The 17139-nt window shown below is 38.9% G+C and overlaps 1 protein-coding gene across 8 annotated transcripts in view; it reads left to right on the plus strand.

The window, feature by feature from the left end:
• The window catches only part of GOLGA4 (golgin A4), a 105589-nt gene that overhangs the window by 13669 nt on the left and 74781 nt on the right, over positions 1-17139 (plus strand). For 4 of the 8 annotated variants that reach the window (XR_004528477.2, XR_004528478.2, XM_033864552.2 and 1 more), the window contains exons 2-4: positions 716-805; positions 12368-12466; positions 16454-16519. Coding sequence is in view for 4 of the 8 variants with exons in the window: in XM_033864552.2 (XP_033720443.1) it covers positions 716-805; positions 12368-12466; positions 16454-16519 (255 nt within the window). In the remaining 4 variants the exon portion in view is untranslated. The remainder of the gene's footprint in view (positions 1-715; positions 806-12367; positions 12467-16453; positions 16520-17139) is intronic. The other 4 variants (XR_002178735.3, XM_073810993.1, XR_004528479.2 and 1 more) reach the window with 2 other exon arrangements.

Genomic DNA, 17139 nt, shown 5'->3' on the forward strand with positions numbered 1-17139 from the left:
GCAAAGATAGTACAGAGAGTTTTCATATACTTCTCACCTGGTTTCAGTTGCCCCTAATGTTATCTTCTTTTAAATAAAATTTTATTTAGTTTTGGCTACGTTGGGTCCTTGTTGCTGCACGTGGGCTTTCTCTAGTTGCAGTGAGCGGGGGCTACTCTTCTTTGTGGTATGCGGGCTTCTCATTGCGGTGGCTTCTCTTGTTGCGGAGCATGGGCTCTGGGTGTGCAGGCTGCAGTAGTTGTGGCACGCAGGCTCAGTAGTTGTGACTCGCGGGCTCTAGAGCGCAGGCTCAGTAGTTGTGGCGTACAGGCTTAGTTGCTCCACGGCATGTGGGATCTTCCTGGACCAGGGATTGAAGTCGTGTCCCCTGCATTGGCAGGAGGATTCTTAACCACTGTGCCACCAGGGAAGTCCTAATGTTATCATCTTATGTTATAATCACGACCTTATTTTTGAGGTTAATTTTAGCCCTCAAAATGTTAATTTAGCTAAGATCATAGTTCTAGTTGGTGGCAGAATCAGACCAAGGACCCAGTAGATAGCCTGGGTCTGCTAGTTGATTATGTTGCAGTTATCCTTTTCTGTTTTTCATGTATTTGCTCTTTTCCTTCCTTTCACTGGGTTCTTTGGGCATGGACTATGAGAAGGACTACTTAGTACATAGTGCGCTCATCAATGTAGTCTTTCTAATTTGTGCAATAATTTTTAAATCTAGGCTTCCTCCAATTCTTCAACGCCAACGAGAACCAGGAGCAGGACGTCTTCATTTACAGAGCAGCTTGATGAAGGTACACCCAATAGAGAGGTAAGTTTGGAATTTCTTCTTCAATAAATCTTTTACAAGAAGCTTATTAATTTAAAATGTAATGCTACTGTTGATAACAAAATGGGAAATTACTTAATTCCTAGGTATTTTTTTAGTACAATTTTTTTTTCAAATAGTACTGTTACTTTTGTAAAGTGTGTTTTCTTTGAATATCTTAATTTGAGAGGATAATATACTTTGCCTTTAATATTTGAAATTTTCAGAATGATTTGATAACAATTTGTTCAGCATAGCATTATGTGGGGAGAAGTCCTATATTTTCAAGCTAGTGATTGGAAACTGTGAAGTAACTCCTAATTCCATGTGACTTGGAGCTGGCACTATAACTCAGATTAGATTTTTTTTCCAAATTTTTTTTTTTCTGTGAAGGATTATAAGAGTCATGCAAGTAAAACATAAGTACACAAATAAGGGTAAAAAGAGGATAAGGGAAAAAAGGATAAAAAATACATGCATAAATCAGTGAATTATTATGAAGTGAATCCCTGTGTGACCACCACCCAGGTCAAGAAAAGGAACACTGCCAGCACTAGAGTGCTACTTCCCTTCCCCACAGAAGAGCACCATCATCCTGACTTCTTGATATTTGCTTCCTTCTTTTTTTTAACTTTTTAAATTTTTATAGTACCACTTAAGTATGCTTTCTGTTGTAAACCTTATAGTTAAACCTTTGGGCTGTCTAATTTTTGGCTATTATGAATTATGCTGCTGTGAACATTCTTGTATATTTCTTTTGCTACACATGTACCAGCATTTCTTTTGCTATGTACTTAGGAGTAGAATCACTGGGTTAAAGGGTATACATAGTTTTACCATTGAAGGTAATGCCCATTGTTTTTCAGAATAGTTGTAGAATTTTACCTTCCCACCTTCCCAATTTTACCTTCCCAAGTTCTTGTTGCTCTATATCCTTGCTAGTCTTTAATTTCAGCCATTCTGGTGGGTGTGTAATGTTCTCTTATTGTAGTTTTAATTTGCGTTTCGCTGATGACTAATAAGATTGATCATTTTTCATCTGTGTACTGATAACTTATTTTGCGAAGTGCTTACTTAAGTCTCTTGCTCATTTTTCTATTGGTTTATCTTTGTCTTATTTGTAGGAGTTCTTTTTTATATAGTGTGGATAGGAGTTTTTTATTGGATACATGCCTTGCAAATATCTGCTTCCACTCTGTGGCTTGCCTTTTACTCTCTTAATGGTGTCTTTTGAACAGAAGTTCTTAGTTTTAATGCATTCCAGTTTATCAATATTTTATTTTATGGCTAGTGTTTTTCATTTTTTAGTATTCTTTTCTTGCCCTTCAGAGTATTTCCCATTATTATCCTGTTTTACCTTTCACATTTGGATCTATACTCCATTTGGAAAAGATTTTTTTCAGTATGGTGTGAGGTAGGGATCAAGTTTCACCACCGCCCCCCTCCCCACATAGCTATCCAGTTGTTCCATTCTTTCCATACTGCTGTACTGTGCTACCTTTTTTTCAGAAACTAAGTGTCCATTGAGTGGATTTCTGGACTCTTGTTTCTGTTCTGTCATTTGCTTTGTCTTTGATCTGATCCCACACTGTCTTCATAACTATAGTTTTATGTTAAATCTTGCCCTTATTAGAGCAGGTCTTCCCTGTCTTAGTTTTAAAACCAGAATTCCATAGACTGGGTGGCTTAAGCAACAGACATTTACTTCTCAAGAGTTCTGGAGGCTGGGCAGTCCAGGATCAAGATGCCAACAGATTCAGTATCTGGTGAGGGCCCTCTTCTTGATTTGCACACAGCTGTCATCTCATGATGTTCTAGCATGGCCTTTCTTTGTTGCATGCACTTAGGGAGAGATGGAGGAGTGGGGAGGCAGCTCTCTTGTATCTTTTTCTTTTATAAGGACAGTAATCCCATCATGAGGGCCCTGCCCTCATTACCTCATTTAACTCTAATTACCTCCCAAAGGCTCTGCCTCCAAATACCATCACTAAATATCCTTGGGGGTTAGGGCTTCAGTATATGAATTTTGGGGGACATATGCAGTCCATAGCACTCCTACCTTGTTCTTCTTGAATGTCTTAGTAATTCTTGTACCTTTCCATATAATTCCACATAAATTTTACAATCAGATTTTCAAGTCTTACAAAACAAACTCAAAACAAAATAAAATATAGCACTGATAACAAAGAAACCTGTAGAGATTTTTATTGGGATTGCATTGACTCTATAGATTAGTTAGGGAAAAGTCTCAATATTATGAGTCAAATTTTATAATCTTTTCAATATTAAAAGTAGTACTGGACTGAGCATTTTACATAATGCATAAGTTACAGTGCTGTTATTCTTTTTTTTTTTAAGTATTAAAAAACATGTATTCTCGAACAGTGATTTGGATGGAAAGTAGTATTCTGAGAAACTTTTTTTTTTTTTAGGATAATGAAGCTATTTTAGTATTATTTAAAATAAGAACAACCTTTAAACTGTATGAAGTGGGCAATAGGGGAGAAGCACGCCTTCCTGAGAAGGGTCCTCTGAGAAGGGTCTTCTCAGGGGCAAAGGCAGCAAGGGTGGGTGGGCAGGAGGGAGTGCAGGCCTGGATGTCAGCGGTGCTTCCTCAGGGCGGGCTCTGCAGGTAGGAGAGGTGGCTCTGGGGCTTGGCAGCTCCTGGCTGGAGTGGAGGGAGCTGGCCTGGCGGTCCGTGCCAGTGACTCAGGCAGGGGTAGGGCAGGGGTCAGCTGGGTAAAAGAAATGTGGGTTTGAATGTCAGGAGGAGGTGGCCTTGGCTCTCAGGACTCAAGGGGGACGTCAGGCTGCAGGAGGCCCAGGCCTGGGAGTGCTGATCCGCCCCCATCTCTCCAGCGAGGCTCTGTGACTGTGCCCTGGGCGGGTGGGGGGTGGGGGGGCCTCAGCAGGGTGGGCGGCAGACAGGGAAGGCTCAGACAGGGCTGCTGGTCAGGCCGGGGCTCAGTGTCCTCTTCTCGGAGGCGCTTGCACCCGGAGCAGATGCTTCTTCTCAGAGGCCCCGGCCTGGACACAAAGACAGGGACCACTCCATTCCTCATCACTGGCCGGAAGGCCGACAGCCTGGGCTCGGGGCTCTCAGACCTGAGAGGCCCGTCGAGCCGCCTTTGTCCTTCCTCGCATCGGCTGAGGGCCCTCAGCGCAGTCTCCTTGGCACAGGGGTCCAGGGATTCCTGGCTGGACGGACAGGTGGACAAGCTGCTTAGGCTTTCAGCGGGGGCGGTACGGATGTCCACCAGGCTCTGCATGTGGCAGGAGAGGTGGGCGTTCCACTGGGACCTCATCGTGAAACCGTTGCCATGGCCGGAAAACCCCAGCCCCGAGGAGGTGCGGAGGGGCGGCCCGCTGGGAAGGCGCCTCCAGCCCTGGGGCACCGAGGACCCACGGATCGGGTAGTACTTCCAGCTGCGCAGGGCGGCGGGGAGCGGCCGCCTGCTGCGGAACCAGAGCTCGTGATCCTAGCGGCGGCGGCGGTAGCACAGGATTGGGCGCCTGTCCCGTCCCATCGGGAGGCAAGTGCCGCGGGCAGGCCCGGTCCATGGGGACCATGGGGACCAGCGCTTCTGGGCGTGGGCTGGCTGCACGGCCTTGGCCGTGCCCAGGTACATGCTCAGGTAGCTGCCCATGCTCGCGGGTCAGCGGGGTCGGACCTTCGACGGGCTTTGGCTTCTGGGCGGCCCCGAAGTCTGTAGACGCGAAGCTTACGGCGCTGAGGCGACCGTTGGCATCGGGATGTGGGACAGTTCGTGGGGTGTCGGAACCTCTGGGCACTAGGTCCTGCGCGCGCCAGACCGGGGGCCTCAAGGACTCACTCGGGGCCTCGCGGACCCACCTGGGGCCTCGCGGGGCGCCCCTGTGTTCTGAGCACAGGGGATCCTTCAGCTCCCACTGCTGGCCCAGGCGCTTGGCTCTGGGTGGCTGGGGAGCCCTCCACTTTTTGCCCTTGACATTTAAAGGGAGAAAATATAATAATTTGTACCAGGTCCTGAAAATTGACTGAAGGGCACTCTCTTTCATTACTGTAAAAATGAACAAAATGCACTTGAATGCTCCTTTAAGGAAAAAGAGCGAATTTACTTGTATTTCTATAGAGGCTGTGTGCTTCTTCTAGAATGGTTGCTAATGTCACTTTTTGTAATTTTATTCTTTTTTTTTTAACATCTTTATTGGGGTATAATTGCTTTACAATGGTGTGTTAGTTTCTGCTTTATAACAAAGTGAATCAGTTATACATATACGTATGTTCCCATATCTCCTCCCTCTTGCGTCTCCCTCCCTCCCACCCTCCCTATCCCACCCCTCCAGGCAGTCACAAAGCACCGAGCCGATACCCCTGTGCCATGCAGCTGCTTCCCACTAGCTATCTACTTTACGTTTGTTAGTGTATATATGTCCATGCCTCTCTCTCGCCCTGTCACAGCTCACCCTTCCCCCTCCCCATATCGTCAAGTCCGTTCTCCAGTAGGTCTGTGTCTTTATTCCTGTCTTACTCCTAGGTTCTTCATGACAGTTTTTTTTTCTTAAATTCCATATATATGTGTTAGCATACGGTATTTGTCTTTCTCTTTCTGACTTACTTCACTCTGTATGACAGACTCTAGGTCTATCTACCTCATTACAAATAGCTCAATTTCATTTCTTTTTATGGCTGAGTAATATTCCATTGTATATATGTGCCACATCTTCTCTATCCATTCATCCGATGATGGGCACTTAGGTTGTTTCCATCTCCGGGCTATTGTAAATAGAGCTGCAATGAATATTTTGGTACATGACTCCTTTTGAATTTTGGTTTTCTCAGGGTATATGCCCAGTAGTGGGATTGCTGGGTCATATGGTAGTTCTATTTGTAGTTTTTTAAGGAACCTCCATTCTGTTCTCCATAGTGGCTGAACCAATTCACATTCCCACCAGCAGTGCAAGAGTCCCTTTTCTCCACACCCTCTCCAGCATTTATTGTTTCTAGATTTTTTGATGATGGCCATTCTGAGTGGTGTGAGATGATATCTCATTGTAGTTTTGATTTGCATTTCTCTAATGATTAATGATGTTGAGCGTTCTTTCATGTGTTTGTTGGCAGTCTGTATATCTTCTTTGGAGAAATGTCTATTTAGGTCTTCTGCCCATTTTGGATTGGGTTGTTTGTTTTTTTGTTATTGAGCTGCATGAGCTGCTTGTAAATTTTGGAAATTAATCCTTTGTCAGTTGCTTCATTTGCAAATATTTTCTCCCATTCTGAGGGTTGTCTTTTGGTCTTCAATGCTGTTATTCTTTAGGATAGATTTCTAAGAGTGGGATTGCTGGGTCGTAAGGGTGTATGCAAATTAAAAAATTTGAAAGATTTTTCCAAACTGCCTTGATGTTATTTTAAAACATAATTTAAAAAAACCTTTATTTAATAGATGTTGATAGCAAAATAAACTTAAAAACTTCATAGTTTTTGCATTCAAAGTTAATGGCATATATACTGTGTCCTTGGTTTATGTATTTAAATGATCTGACAAAGTACTTAAGAGTATAAAGTATATGCATACTTTCTTTGAGATCTTATTTTCTTATGCATTATTTGCAGTATTGCAATTCTTTAACTTTATGATTTCAAGTTTAATGTTGTTGAACTTAGTTTATATGTGTATCCAGTTGGAATGAAAGCTGCAGTACTGAGTAGTGAAAACACTTTTTGCAGTCAGTGTTAATGGCATCATTCCTACACTTACTATATTGGTTAATATTATGGTATATTGGTTTACATATAATATAGTAGAAACCTTGAAAACAACTTGTTGATTGCTACTATTGCTTTTTAAAAAGGATTTATCTAGGATGCTTTAAAACATTAAAATTGAATATATCTTTACAAAATAATCCTTTCTGAAAGGGGTGGTTTGAGCATTCTTTTACAGCAGGCTAAGTAAGCTAACGGTTAGTTTTTATTTCTTCCCAAATTTCAATACTAAAGGTCCTGTGCTTATAGGTATAGTTTAAGGAATGGTTTCTGATTGAAAGCCAAAGCAGTATCATCACTTCGTCTCCTTGCTTTTTTTTTTAATTAATTAATTAATTTATGGCTGTGCTGGGTCTTCGTTTCTGTGTGAGGGCTTTCCCCAGCAGCGGCAAGCGGGGGCCTCTCACTATCGCGGCCTCTCTTGCTGCGGAGCACAGGCTCCAGACGTGCAGGCTCAGTAGTTGTGGCTCATGGGCTCAGTTGCTCCGTGGCACATGGGACCCTCCCAGACCAGGGCTCGAACCGTGTCCCCTGCATTGGCAGGCAGATTCTCAACCACTGCGCCACCAGGGAAGCCCCGTCTCCTTGCTTTTTAAGCATTTTCTAACAACTCTAAAAGATGTTTTTGACCACAAAGTGAAATGTAAACTTTAGTTCAACTTATTTTACAATAAATAAAGGACTTTGAAATTTCATGATTAACTTATAAAGGACATTACATAAAATTATCTTGTTACAGAGAATGGACCTGAGGACATGAGGAGGGGGAAGGGTAAGCTGGGACAAAGTGAGAGTGTCATGGACTTATATACACTACCAAATGTAAAATAGATAGCTAGTGGGAAGCAGCCGCATAGCACAGGGAGATCAGCTCAGTGCTTTGTGTGCACCACCAAGAGGGGTAGGATAGGGATGGTGGGAGGGAGATGCAAGAGGGAGGAGATATGGGGATATATGTATATGTATAGCTGATTCACCTAGTTATACAGCAGAAACTGACACACCATTGTAAAGCAATTATACTCCAATAAAGATGTTAAAAAAAAATTTAAAGCTTGATGGATAAAGTCTAAAGACAGATCCATCTTGTACCATAATCCACCTTAAGGTAAATGGTAAATACAGATGTATCATCTTAACCTAATGTAAAAATCCAGATTTACAAAACAAGTCAATGAAAATATAATTTCTTTTTCCTGTTGCAAAAAATAGAAAAAAATTGTTAGTCACCATGCCGCACCCCCCCCACCCCCAGCCCCAGGTTTTTCATCTTGTTAAACCTCTAAGATGGAAGATACTCTGTCAGTGATGGGATCCTCACTTTTAGTTTTAAGTTTATTTTTAGCAAAATGTGGAAGTTTAATTCAAATTATAAATATTTGTCCCATCTCTCCAGTAGGTACAGTAAAGTCTATGTAATCTAGAATGCTTGGGAAGTAGAATGGTTTCATTAAGTTGATATTTCCATCAATTAAATGTTTTACCTTTTTTCAGCTATTGCTGAAAATCCTAATGTCTATTTTCCCATATTAGTAAATATTATATGTAAATCTAAATAAGTCTGTCTTTGATTGCAGTGTCTCAGGCTTCCTTATAGGGCTGTAAAAAATCATCTATATGATTGTAGACGTTAAAGGCAAAGGAGAGTAGGGTGATGTGCACTGACCCTGAGGTCTGCGGCTCTGTGGCTCTGTTTCATCCTGCACAGATGGCTGATCTGTCCAGTTGACCTGGTACTCTTTCCTGGGGATCCTAGGCACAGCCTCAATACCCTCATCAATCTCTTCATTTTTTATAGTTCTGTTGATATTTTCTGTTCCTCCCTGCATCAGTTTTGGTAATATGTGTCTGTCTAGGAATTTGTCTGTGTCATCCATGTTGTCCAGTTTGTTGGCATACAGTTGTTTGTAGCATTGCCTTATAATCCTTTTTATTTCTGTAAATGCAGTAGTAATTTTTCCTCTTTTATTCCTGATATTAGTAATATAATATGAATCTTCTCTCTTTTTATTTTACTCTGTCAAACAAAATATGAACCAGTGTTTGATTCCACTTTCTTGATGAGTGTAGTGAGCATTCTCAGGATTGGAGTGGCATGCTGATCTTTGATGACTTATTTTTCTCAAGTCGCAGATGCCCTGGGACTTAGCAGAAATTACTTGAATCTGTTTTGTTACTTTCCTGGTTTTCTGGCCTGATATCTGTTTTTTGCCATCTTTATATAGCCTTGGTCTTTTCAGTGCTCATCAGTCCTTTTTTGCTATCTTTTTTGTTTAATGGCTTTGTATGTCTTTAACTTTATGTATAGTGGAAATATCCATATAGACAAAATAGGGCCTTAATTCATGACCTTCGATTTGGTCAAAATGATTTAACCACAGTCTGTACTGCATATTTTCTCACCTGCTGCTACTATAGGCAGTTTTTTTCTTGTATCTTCTACTGAGTATATTGTGTACTTCTTAAGGTATACATTATTGCAAATAATAAGGAAGTGAATTTGACTCAAAAAAGTAGGTGTTGCTACTAATAGCTATATATAACAGTGTCTGTGAAGATAGAAACAGGACCTCTTCTCTTCAAGGCAGAGATACTAAAAGATACTAAACTTTTTAGGGTCCCTCTCCTAATAGGAGGTACATTAGTACATAGGAGACATATTAATTCATTACATACAGTGGATGCTAGGTAGCAGATGCCTTTCTGCTGGCTTTAGACTTAATTTTCTCTTTGAACTCTGGTTGAGAAGGACTGGGAGGGTTCTGTGCTGCCAGAGTTTGATTGAGTGCTGCAAGCCAGAGGCTAAAGTGGGGCTCATGGCACTGGTGAAAGGAGGTTGAAAAAAGCGTTTCCCAGCTGATGCATAGAGCTCTCTGTGGCCCATTGTGAGAAGCTGCTGTCTCTAGGGAGGCTTCATGACCAACAACTGAACCAAACCTCGCATCAGCTTAGTGACTGAATCTGTGATAACCTCTGTGTTGTGATAGGGCAGGAAACCCAAACTGGGGCCCAGGGAATCAGATTGACTGGATAAGGAGGGATGAGCACAGGAGGAAGGAGAAGGAAAATACCTTCCTCAAAATAAGCCTGTAAATGAAAATGCTAAAATAAATGCTAAGAAGACAGCCAGTAAAAATAGGAATTGGGATATCAATTTATTCCAGGTGAAATTAGAATAATTAAAAGGGCAGTCTGGATAAGACTTTGAAACAAGTATTTTCAGTAGGATAAATGAAGTAATAGTTTTCTTAAAAAGAACAGAGAATTGTGGGGAAAAAAGAGGCCAAAAAATAGACTAGGTAGATATGAAAAAGAACCTATTAGAAATCCTGGAAATAAAAAAAAATGATATAAGAATGTAAATCAGAATAAAACTCAGACTGGTCCCAGTTCAAGGGGAAATTAGGGAGTTTGAAAAGAATACTGAGTAATCCCACCAAAAACACAGAGATAGAGATAGATAATTATCTAAGAGTAAGAGACATGGAGGATAGATTGAAAGCTTTCAACACATATCTGATCGGAGTTTTAGGTAGTCGTCATGAATGTTGAGATACATAAAACTTTAGTCAGTGTTAGTTCAACTGATGGGACCACACAGAAGAGGCGAATTAAATTCTTAGCAGATTTGAATTAGAATTTCAACAGTTTGAAAGAGTTGAGACAGACTTATTGAGGATATTTGAGAACTGAATCTTGGGAGACTTTGATAGGCATAAGAAGCAAATGACAAGGACCACAAGTGGGGAGGAAGCCTCCTTAGGCTTTGAAATAGCTGTCAACGGAAACTAATTTGGACATACTTTGCTTTTTTACTTGGGCTGTGGCATGGAATGTAAATCGTTGTTTGGTAGCACTTTCTTTTGAAATGTTTGGTCAGCATGTGTTTCTGTACTGGTTTCTATACAGCTTTTGTGTTTTTCTCTTAAAATTCCAAATCTACTTTTTTTAAAAAAATAGATTTATTTATTTAATTTATTTTTATTTTTGGCTGTGTTGGGTCTTCGTTGCTGCGCGCAGGCTTTCTCTAGTTGCGGTGAGTGGGGGCTACTCTTCGTTGCAGTGTGCGGGCTCCTCATTGTGGTGGTTTCTCTTGTTGTGGAGCATGGGCTCTAGGCATGCGGGCTTCAGTAACGTGGCGCTTGGGCTCAGTAGTTTTGACTCGCAAGCTCTAGAGCGCAGGCTCAGTAATTGTGGCACACAGGCTTAGTTGCTCCGTGGCATGTGGGATCTTCCTGGACCAGGGCTCGAACCCGTGTCCCCTGCATTGACAGGCAGATTCTTAACCACTGCGCCATGAGGGAAGCCCCAAATCTACTCTTAACTGTGAAATTTTAAATTATTTTCTTATGTGATATGAAGAGTGACTTCATTTCAAAAATTAACTTTGGAAGCCTAAGAAGAGTGAATTTGTATAGCATTTAACTTAAGATAACATCCACTCAAAAGATGACCTTTCTGAGTTTCTGGGAGAGTAAGATTTTCAGTAGGAGTGGAAACTATATGATACCCTAGAGCCAAACAGGCATCTAGTGTATTTTAGTATACTACTGCACTAAATTTTAGGGTTTAGTGTAAGATCAATTCTTGAATCCTACCCAAAGAGTACCAGTTATTAACATAACCAAAAAAGACTTTAAAAAAAAATTTGTCTCATCTGTAAGGTGACCTCTAATGTAGGACCAGATGAAGAGTTAGTGACGGCTCTAGTCATCCATAACTCTAGAGCACTGAGATGAAAAGTGTAAGTTTTTAAACTTTTGCAGACATTTATTTTATGACATAATTCTTCATTATATATTATATAATAACATACATTAACTGCTAAGTTAATGTTTCAAAACTTTTGTTTTTTAAAGTTTTTATTTTGAAATAATCAGATTCATGGGAGGTTAAAAAATTTCTTTTTAGGGAGGCTCTGTGTACCCTTTATCCAGTTTCTCCCAAAGGTAACATCTTATATAACTGTAGTACCCTATCAAAACAAGGAAATTGACATTGGTAACCTCTGTGACATCCACAGAGCTTATTCAAATTTCACCTGTTTTATGTGTGTGTGTGTGTGTGTGTGTGTGTGTGTGTGTGTGTGTGTAGTTTTATGCAGTTTTATTACATATGTATGTTTGTGTAACCCCCACCATGAAAAAGTTCATTTTAATTATAATTTCTTATACATCTAATTCATGATAGCTAGTATTTTGGTGTATAGTATACAGTTTCTGAAAGAAAATTGAAGCTCAGAAGAGAATATATATCAAAAGACCTAGTATAATAGAATTTATCCTTAAAACTTACTATAAATTTGTTTCAAAAGTTTCTTCTGTGTGTATTGGAGAAAACTGTATTTGTATATAAGTAGAAATAAATGATTATTTAAAGTTTTATGTGTTTATACTCCCCATAAATTTCCATGCTGTCTTTTTGAATATATAAAAATGAGTGGCTCAATATTTGTTATACTAAGGCTTTGTGTTCTTTACCATGTATTGTTCTTACTGGTATAGGCTCTCATACTGAATTGCCAGATGTGCTGTGTGCTGTGGTGCCTGTTGCATATATCATTTGTATGCCAATAAGCAAGTTGTTTAAAGTTGAGTTTTGAGATCCAAAACAGCTCACCTCATCTCCCTTCCTGACCTTTCCCAGCAACTTACTATTTCTATGGGTGGAGTGATGGGTGGCAGCAGTGGTGGTAGCACAAGGCCATTATAGCGTTGTGTGTGCTGTGCGGTGAGAACACTTTGCAACATTCCCTTATGATTTGTCTTTCATCCTTTGTTTTATTTTTATACCTCTGCTCATTACACTGAATGAGACAGCTCCTAGCCGGGATGATAGCAGAGCCTGCTTTTCTCTCTGAGTATACTATCTTTGCTTTGGATTCCTCCAAGCAGCCTAAAACCCAGACTGACGGTGTGGTGAGTCCTTCCACCGCTTTCTGCATTCCCTTTGTGGGGAAGCAAAGTAATTTGGTAATTCTAGAAGCACATCTCACGTTGCTTGTCACTTACCATCTCTCAAAGCATCTTCAGTGCCCTGTTGCTAACCTCCCTCTAAAAAAATCAGAGAGTAAATTGCTGAATTCTGATGGCTGGTGTGTTTTTTGCTAGCTTTTTAACAGCAACAAAATAACACTGTTTTCCTTAATGTAGTGAAGAATACTTTCACTTGGTCTAAACGCTTAAGTTTTCTCCCTAGGGAATGTTTGCTCATTAACTAAAAGAGGTATGCATTGCTAGGAATCTCTGTTGGTAGGAGGCCAAGAATATTTTGAGACTTGACTCACATTTTTAGGAAAGAAAAATGCATTTTATGTAAATCTATAATTAAACAACATTGAGTAGGCAGGTGGAGTCTACTGTAACAAGTAATTGCATCTTATTTGGGGAGAGTACCAGTTTTCTGTGTATTAAACATTTGAAAGGAAATAGTTACCTGTTTGTTTTTCAACTGAGTGAATTCATACAATTTTGAATCTTGTATATATTGATAATTTCACTTGGGGAAAGTAGACTTACTTCATAAAGTATCTGAGTTCTTAATTTAGCAAATTAAAACTTAGGGATGTTTGATTGCCTAGTAAGGATGCTTTTGTTGTTAGAATGGACACCGACTGAAATGGGATTGGGGTTTTTTTAAACAGTGAGAATTGGTTTAATTTATTAAGTGGCTAGTAATGAAGTTAGAACACTTCTGTATTTATCCATGCAGCCAGTAAAGACTTGGTCTGCATATGGCCAGTATCAGTCTTATATTACATTCTAAACTTGGTTTTAGAAAAGGAAGCAGCTCAGAGTTCTCATAATGCCTTAGCTTGGCTCTCAGGTATAGTGGTCTCTAACACCTCACTGTTTTCAATACTGGTTTGAGAGGGAGACAGGAGTCCCAGTTAGAGATAACTTACCAACTTATTTTAAAAACATAAAAGGATATTACACTTCATGTAGTAGTAATAGAGCCTTAAAAAACCACAACAAAAAAGAGCTTCTCTCAGGCCCACTTCCGTTAGAACATAAAATGATTTATATTGAGTGCCTATCCTACTGTGACAAATGCTAATAATTTTAGAATGGAGGCTTTAGAACTATTTAAAATAATTTAAGTAGGCTGAAAGTCTGCATTAATCTTATTTAAATTTTGTTTTGTTCAGATAAAAACTTATTTCTCCTCACATAAAACCATAGCGTAACCTATAGTAGAATAAAAATTTAGTGAGCGTCTAATTCATTATTTTATTTCACCAATTGCTGACTTTTCCTTAATTCAGTTTTTGGAAAAATGCCTCTTTACCCCAAATTGTAAAAGTTGCTGTATCCTTAGTGCTCGGTAGTCAAAAGTAGTTGTTGAAAGACTGAACAAAACGTAATTGAAGGGAATTCCCTGGCGGTCCAGTGGTTAGGACTCAGCGCTTTCACTGCTGTGGGCACGGGGTTCGGTCCCTGGTCGGGGAACTAAGATCACGTGAGCCACGCAGTGTGGCCGAAAATTAAAAACAAACAAACAAAAAACAAAAAAACAAAACACACATACACAAAACACCATAATTGAAGACAAATCTGGCAGGGAACCTGTGTGTGCTTTTAAGTTAAATGCACTTTAGAAACGTTTTCCTGTTATCTAAGAATTGCCTCCAGGGGAAAGTGTTGGTGACTGAGTAGTGACATGTGTTGAGCTAGTTCTTTAGGCTTCTTTCTTGGGGGAGACCTTCAGAAGTCTCCTTACACTGAAGGAAGTAACTGTATAAAGATTTAACAAGCAATTACTGAGCCTCTACTACAGTGAGGCAAAATGTAGGGTTCCTGCCCTCCGAGCGTTTATAGTTTAGTATGGAGACAAAGATGTCAGAATACACTTAACAATGCGAAGGAATTAAGTCTTCATAGAAGAAAATACAGGCATAGGAAATGTGTTAGCCCCTCTGGCCAGCCATATGAAGCTTCACAAAATAAGGGGCATTTGAAAGTTGAAAGACAAATAAGAATTTGCTGGGCGGAAATGGAGAAGGCATTACAGGTAGTGATAAAATCTATAATTTTGTTTCTAGAGATTCTTAACTTAGATTTACATGGTAACAGAGGCCAATACTTTCCTTAGCTGTCTTGCATTTATTTAGGTATACAGTATAACAAGTAAATTGAAATATAGATGCAGAGATGAAAAGTTTTAAGATGTTATGCTGTTTGTTTGGTAGGGTGATATTTCAGACAATTGTAGAATAGCTTTTTTTGTATGGACCACAATCATGTGTCAAGTAATTTACTTAAAATAGAATATGGACTTTCTTGCCACTCTTCTTCCTAACCTAAATATTTTATGGAGCCCTTTCATTTGCTTTCTCCATAATTTAACAGTAACTTACTTTTCGGTATACTGCGTGGCAGAGAGACTTGCTGATTTCTCTGAAGTATGTTTTTTTATTTTATAGTGTGTAGTGTAGGATATTTTTAGGGCTGGAAAGCATTAATTATGATGCTACACAAATAATATGCCATGTATACGACTTCTAATTCTTTGAAATGGCAGAGAGCAGGAAGATAAAAGTTAATTCCTATGTTTCCCCAACCGTTCTCCCCTATTTAACTTTAAGGAAGTGTCTTGGACTGATAAAATTTAATAACTCTTTATGTCAGAGGGAGAAGGTATTTAAACTTTTATGAGGAAAAAATTCAAATGTATTGCAAGAGTGAAAATAGTAATGAGTCACATAAGATTTCTTTCCCCTTTCCCAGTATCCATTATCCAGTGTCAACAATTAATAAGTCATGGCCATCTTATTACCATCCCCCCATACCTCCCTAACCACACCACTCCCACCCTCCCCACACATGCAGATACCCTCTGCCCATTCCTGTGGGATTATTTGAAGCAAATTTCAGATATCTAAGTATTTTGGTATATATTTCTAAAAGATAAAGACTAAAAATATATAACCACAATACATTTATCACACCTAAAATTATTTCTTAGTATCAAATACCTAATGAGAGTTCAAAAATTTGAGAACACTTTTGCAAAGCTGAGTGCCTTCTCCACTTGTATTTAAGAATAAGAAGAGTCATACATTTGACCCTTTCTTGGTTAGCCCTAGAGTTGCAGGGGAAATGTACTTTCAAGTTACTGAAACATAGTGGCTAGTATTTCGTTGAATGCTTTTGTTTAAAACATGGAAGTTATTTTATCATGAGCTGCTTCTATAGCTTTAATTTTAGTTAGACACTTAGTATATTATGAATGCAATGTAGAATTTTGAATCTCGAAGAATATCATCCATTATGGAACTCATGCCGGTATGATATAGTCAGTAGAATGTTGTGTAACTTGGAGCATTTGTCATACCAACAAAAGAAAACAAAAAGCTTTCATATGTAGAAGAAATTATTTTTAATTATAAGTTTTTCTGAAAATTGTCATAACAATTTCATTTAGACTGCTGGCTTCAAATGAATGAGGCATTTCCATTTCTTGTTGCCAAGATATTTTTCAGAGCTTAGCCCAAATAACTTTAAATATTATTTTACTGTAAGGAACAATTGACGTTACTTTTTCTGGATAGTTTTCTACTTGAATGAGTTTTGCTAATTGAATCCCTGATTTTAACTTCATATTGAGGTTAAAGCTGGGGAGATTGTAATGGGGAGAGATATGTGATTAGCTTGAAATAAATTTGGCTGCATACTAATCTTTGCTATTTGGTTACAGATATTATAGCAAAATGAATTTTCTAAAATACTTACCATACTAGTTTTGCCTTGCATGAAAAATTCTAATAAGTGAACAATTACTAATTTTGTTTAACAGATAAATGTATCTAATAGGTTTTGGTACTTGGCCTTTCTTTGTTCTTAACAGTTTTAAAATTTTACTTTTCTGATCCTTTCTTTACAATGTTTCTTTCTTTTTCTTAGAATGCATCTATCCAAGCTATGAAATCTCCCGACATTGTTAATGGAAGTGAACCCACAACTCCTCAGGTCCGTTATTAATGCTATTTAAAAGAAATAGCAAGTCATTTCAGGATGTCAGTCAATCAGTATTATTAGCATTTGACTTTACATTGAAACAGTGATGTCTGAACATTGATACAATGTCTATGGTAAATCCAGGTTTGTTGATGGTTTCTTGGAAAAAGTTTAAAATGAAAGCAATACATGTATATATATACCAGTCATGTAAGATTCCATTATTACTCATTTAAAAAACTAATGGCACTGAAGAGAAAACTTCGGGAAAAAAGACTGATTTTATAGTAAAAGATTATGGAGTAAGTAATTTTGAAAGACATGTTGAGTTACATATTCTAGAAGGGAGATGTGAAGAAAATGGGATTTCTTTTAAAGTTTGTTCTAATGCAGAATATCTTACTACTAGAGAATTTAGTTTATCTTTGATTTTAAAGAGTTATTTTGAGAGTGGGGCTCATGTAACTTTCTTTTGACTCCTTCCAAAAAAGAAAGAAATTCATTAAAAAAAATCTTAATGATAGCAGTGTCTGAGATGAACATTTCTTTTCTTTGGCTTTAGTGATTATTATTATCATTAACCTGGCTGTTCTCAACAGTTGCTGTGTAGAGCAATAACATTTCTGACTCTG

This window comes from Tursiops truncatus, chromosome 10 (assembly GCF_011762595.2).
Source record: "Tursiops truncatus isolate mTurTru1 chromosome 10, mTurTru1.mat.Y, whole genome shotgun sequence".
Classification (NCBI taxonomy): domain Eukaryota; kingdom Metazoa; phylum Chordata; class Mammalia; order Artiodactyla; family Delphinidae; genus Tursiops; species Tursiops truncatus.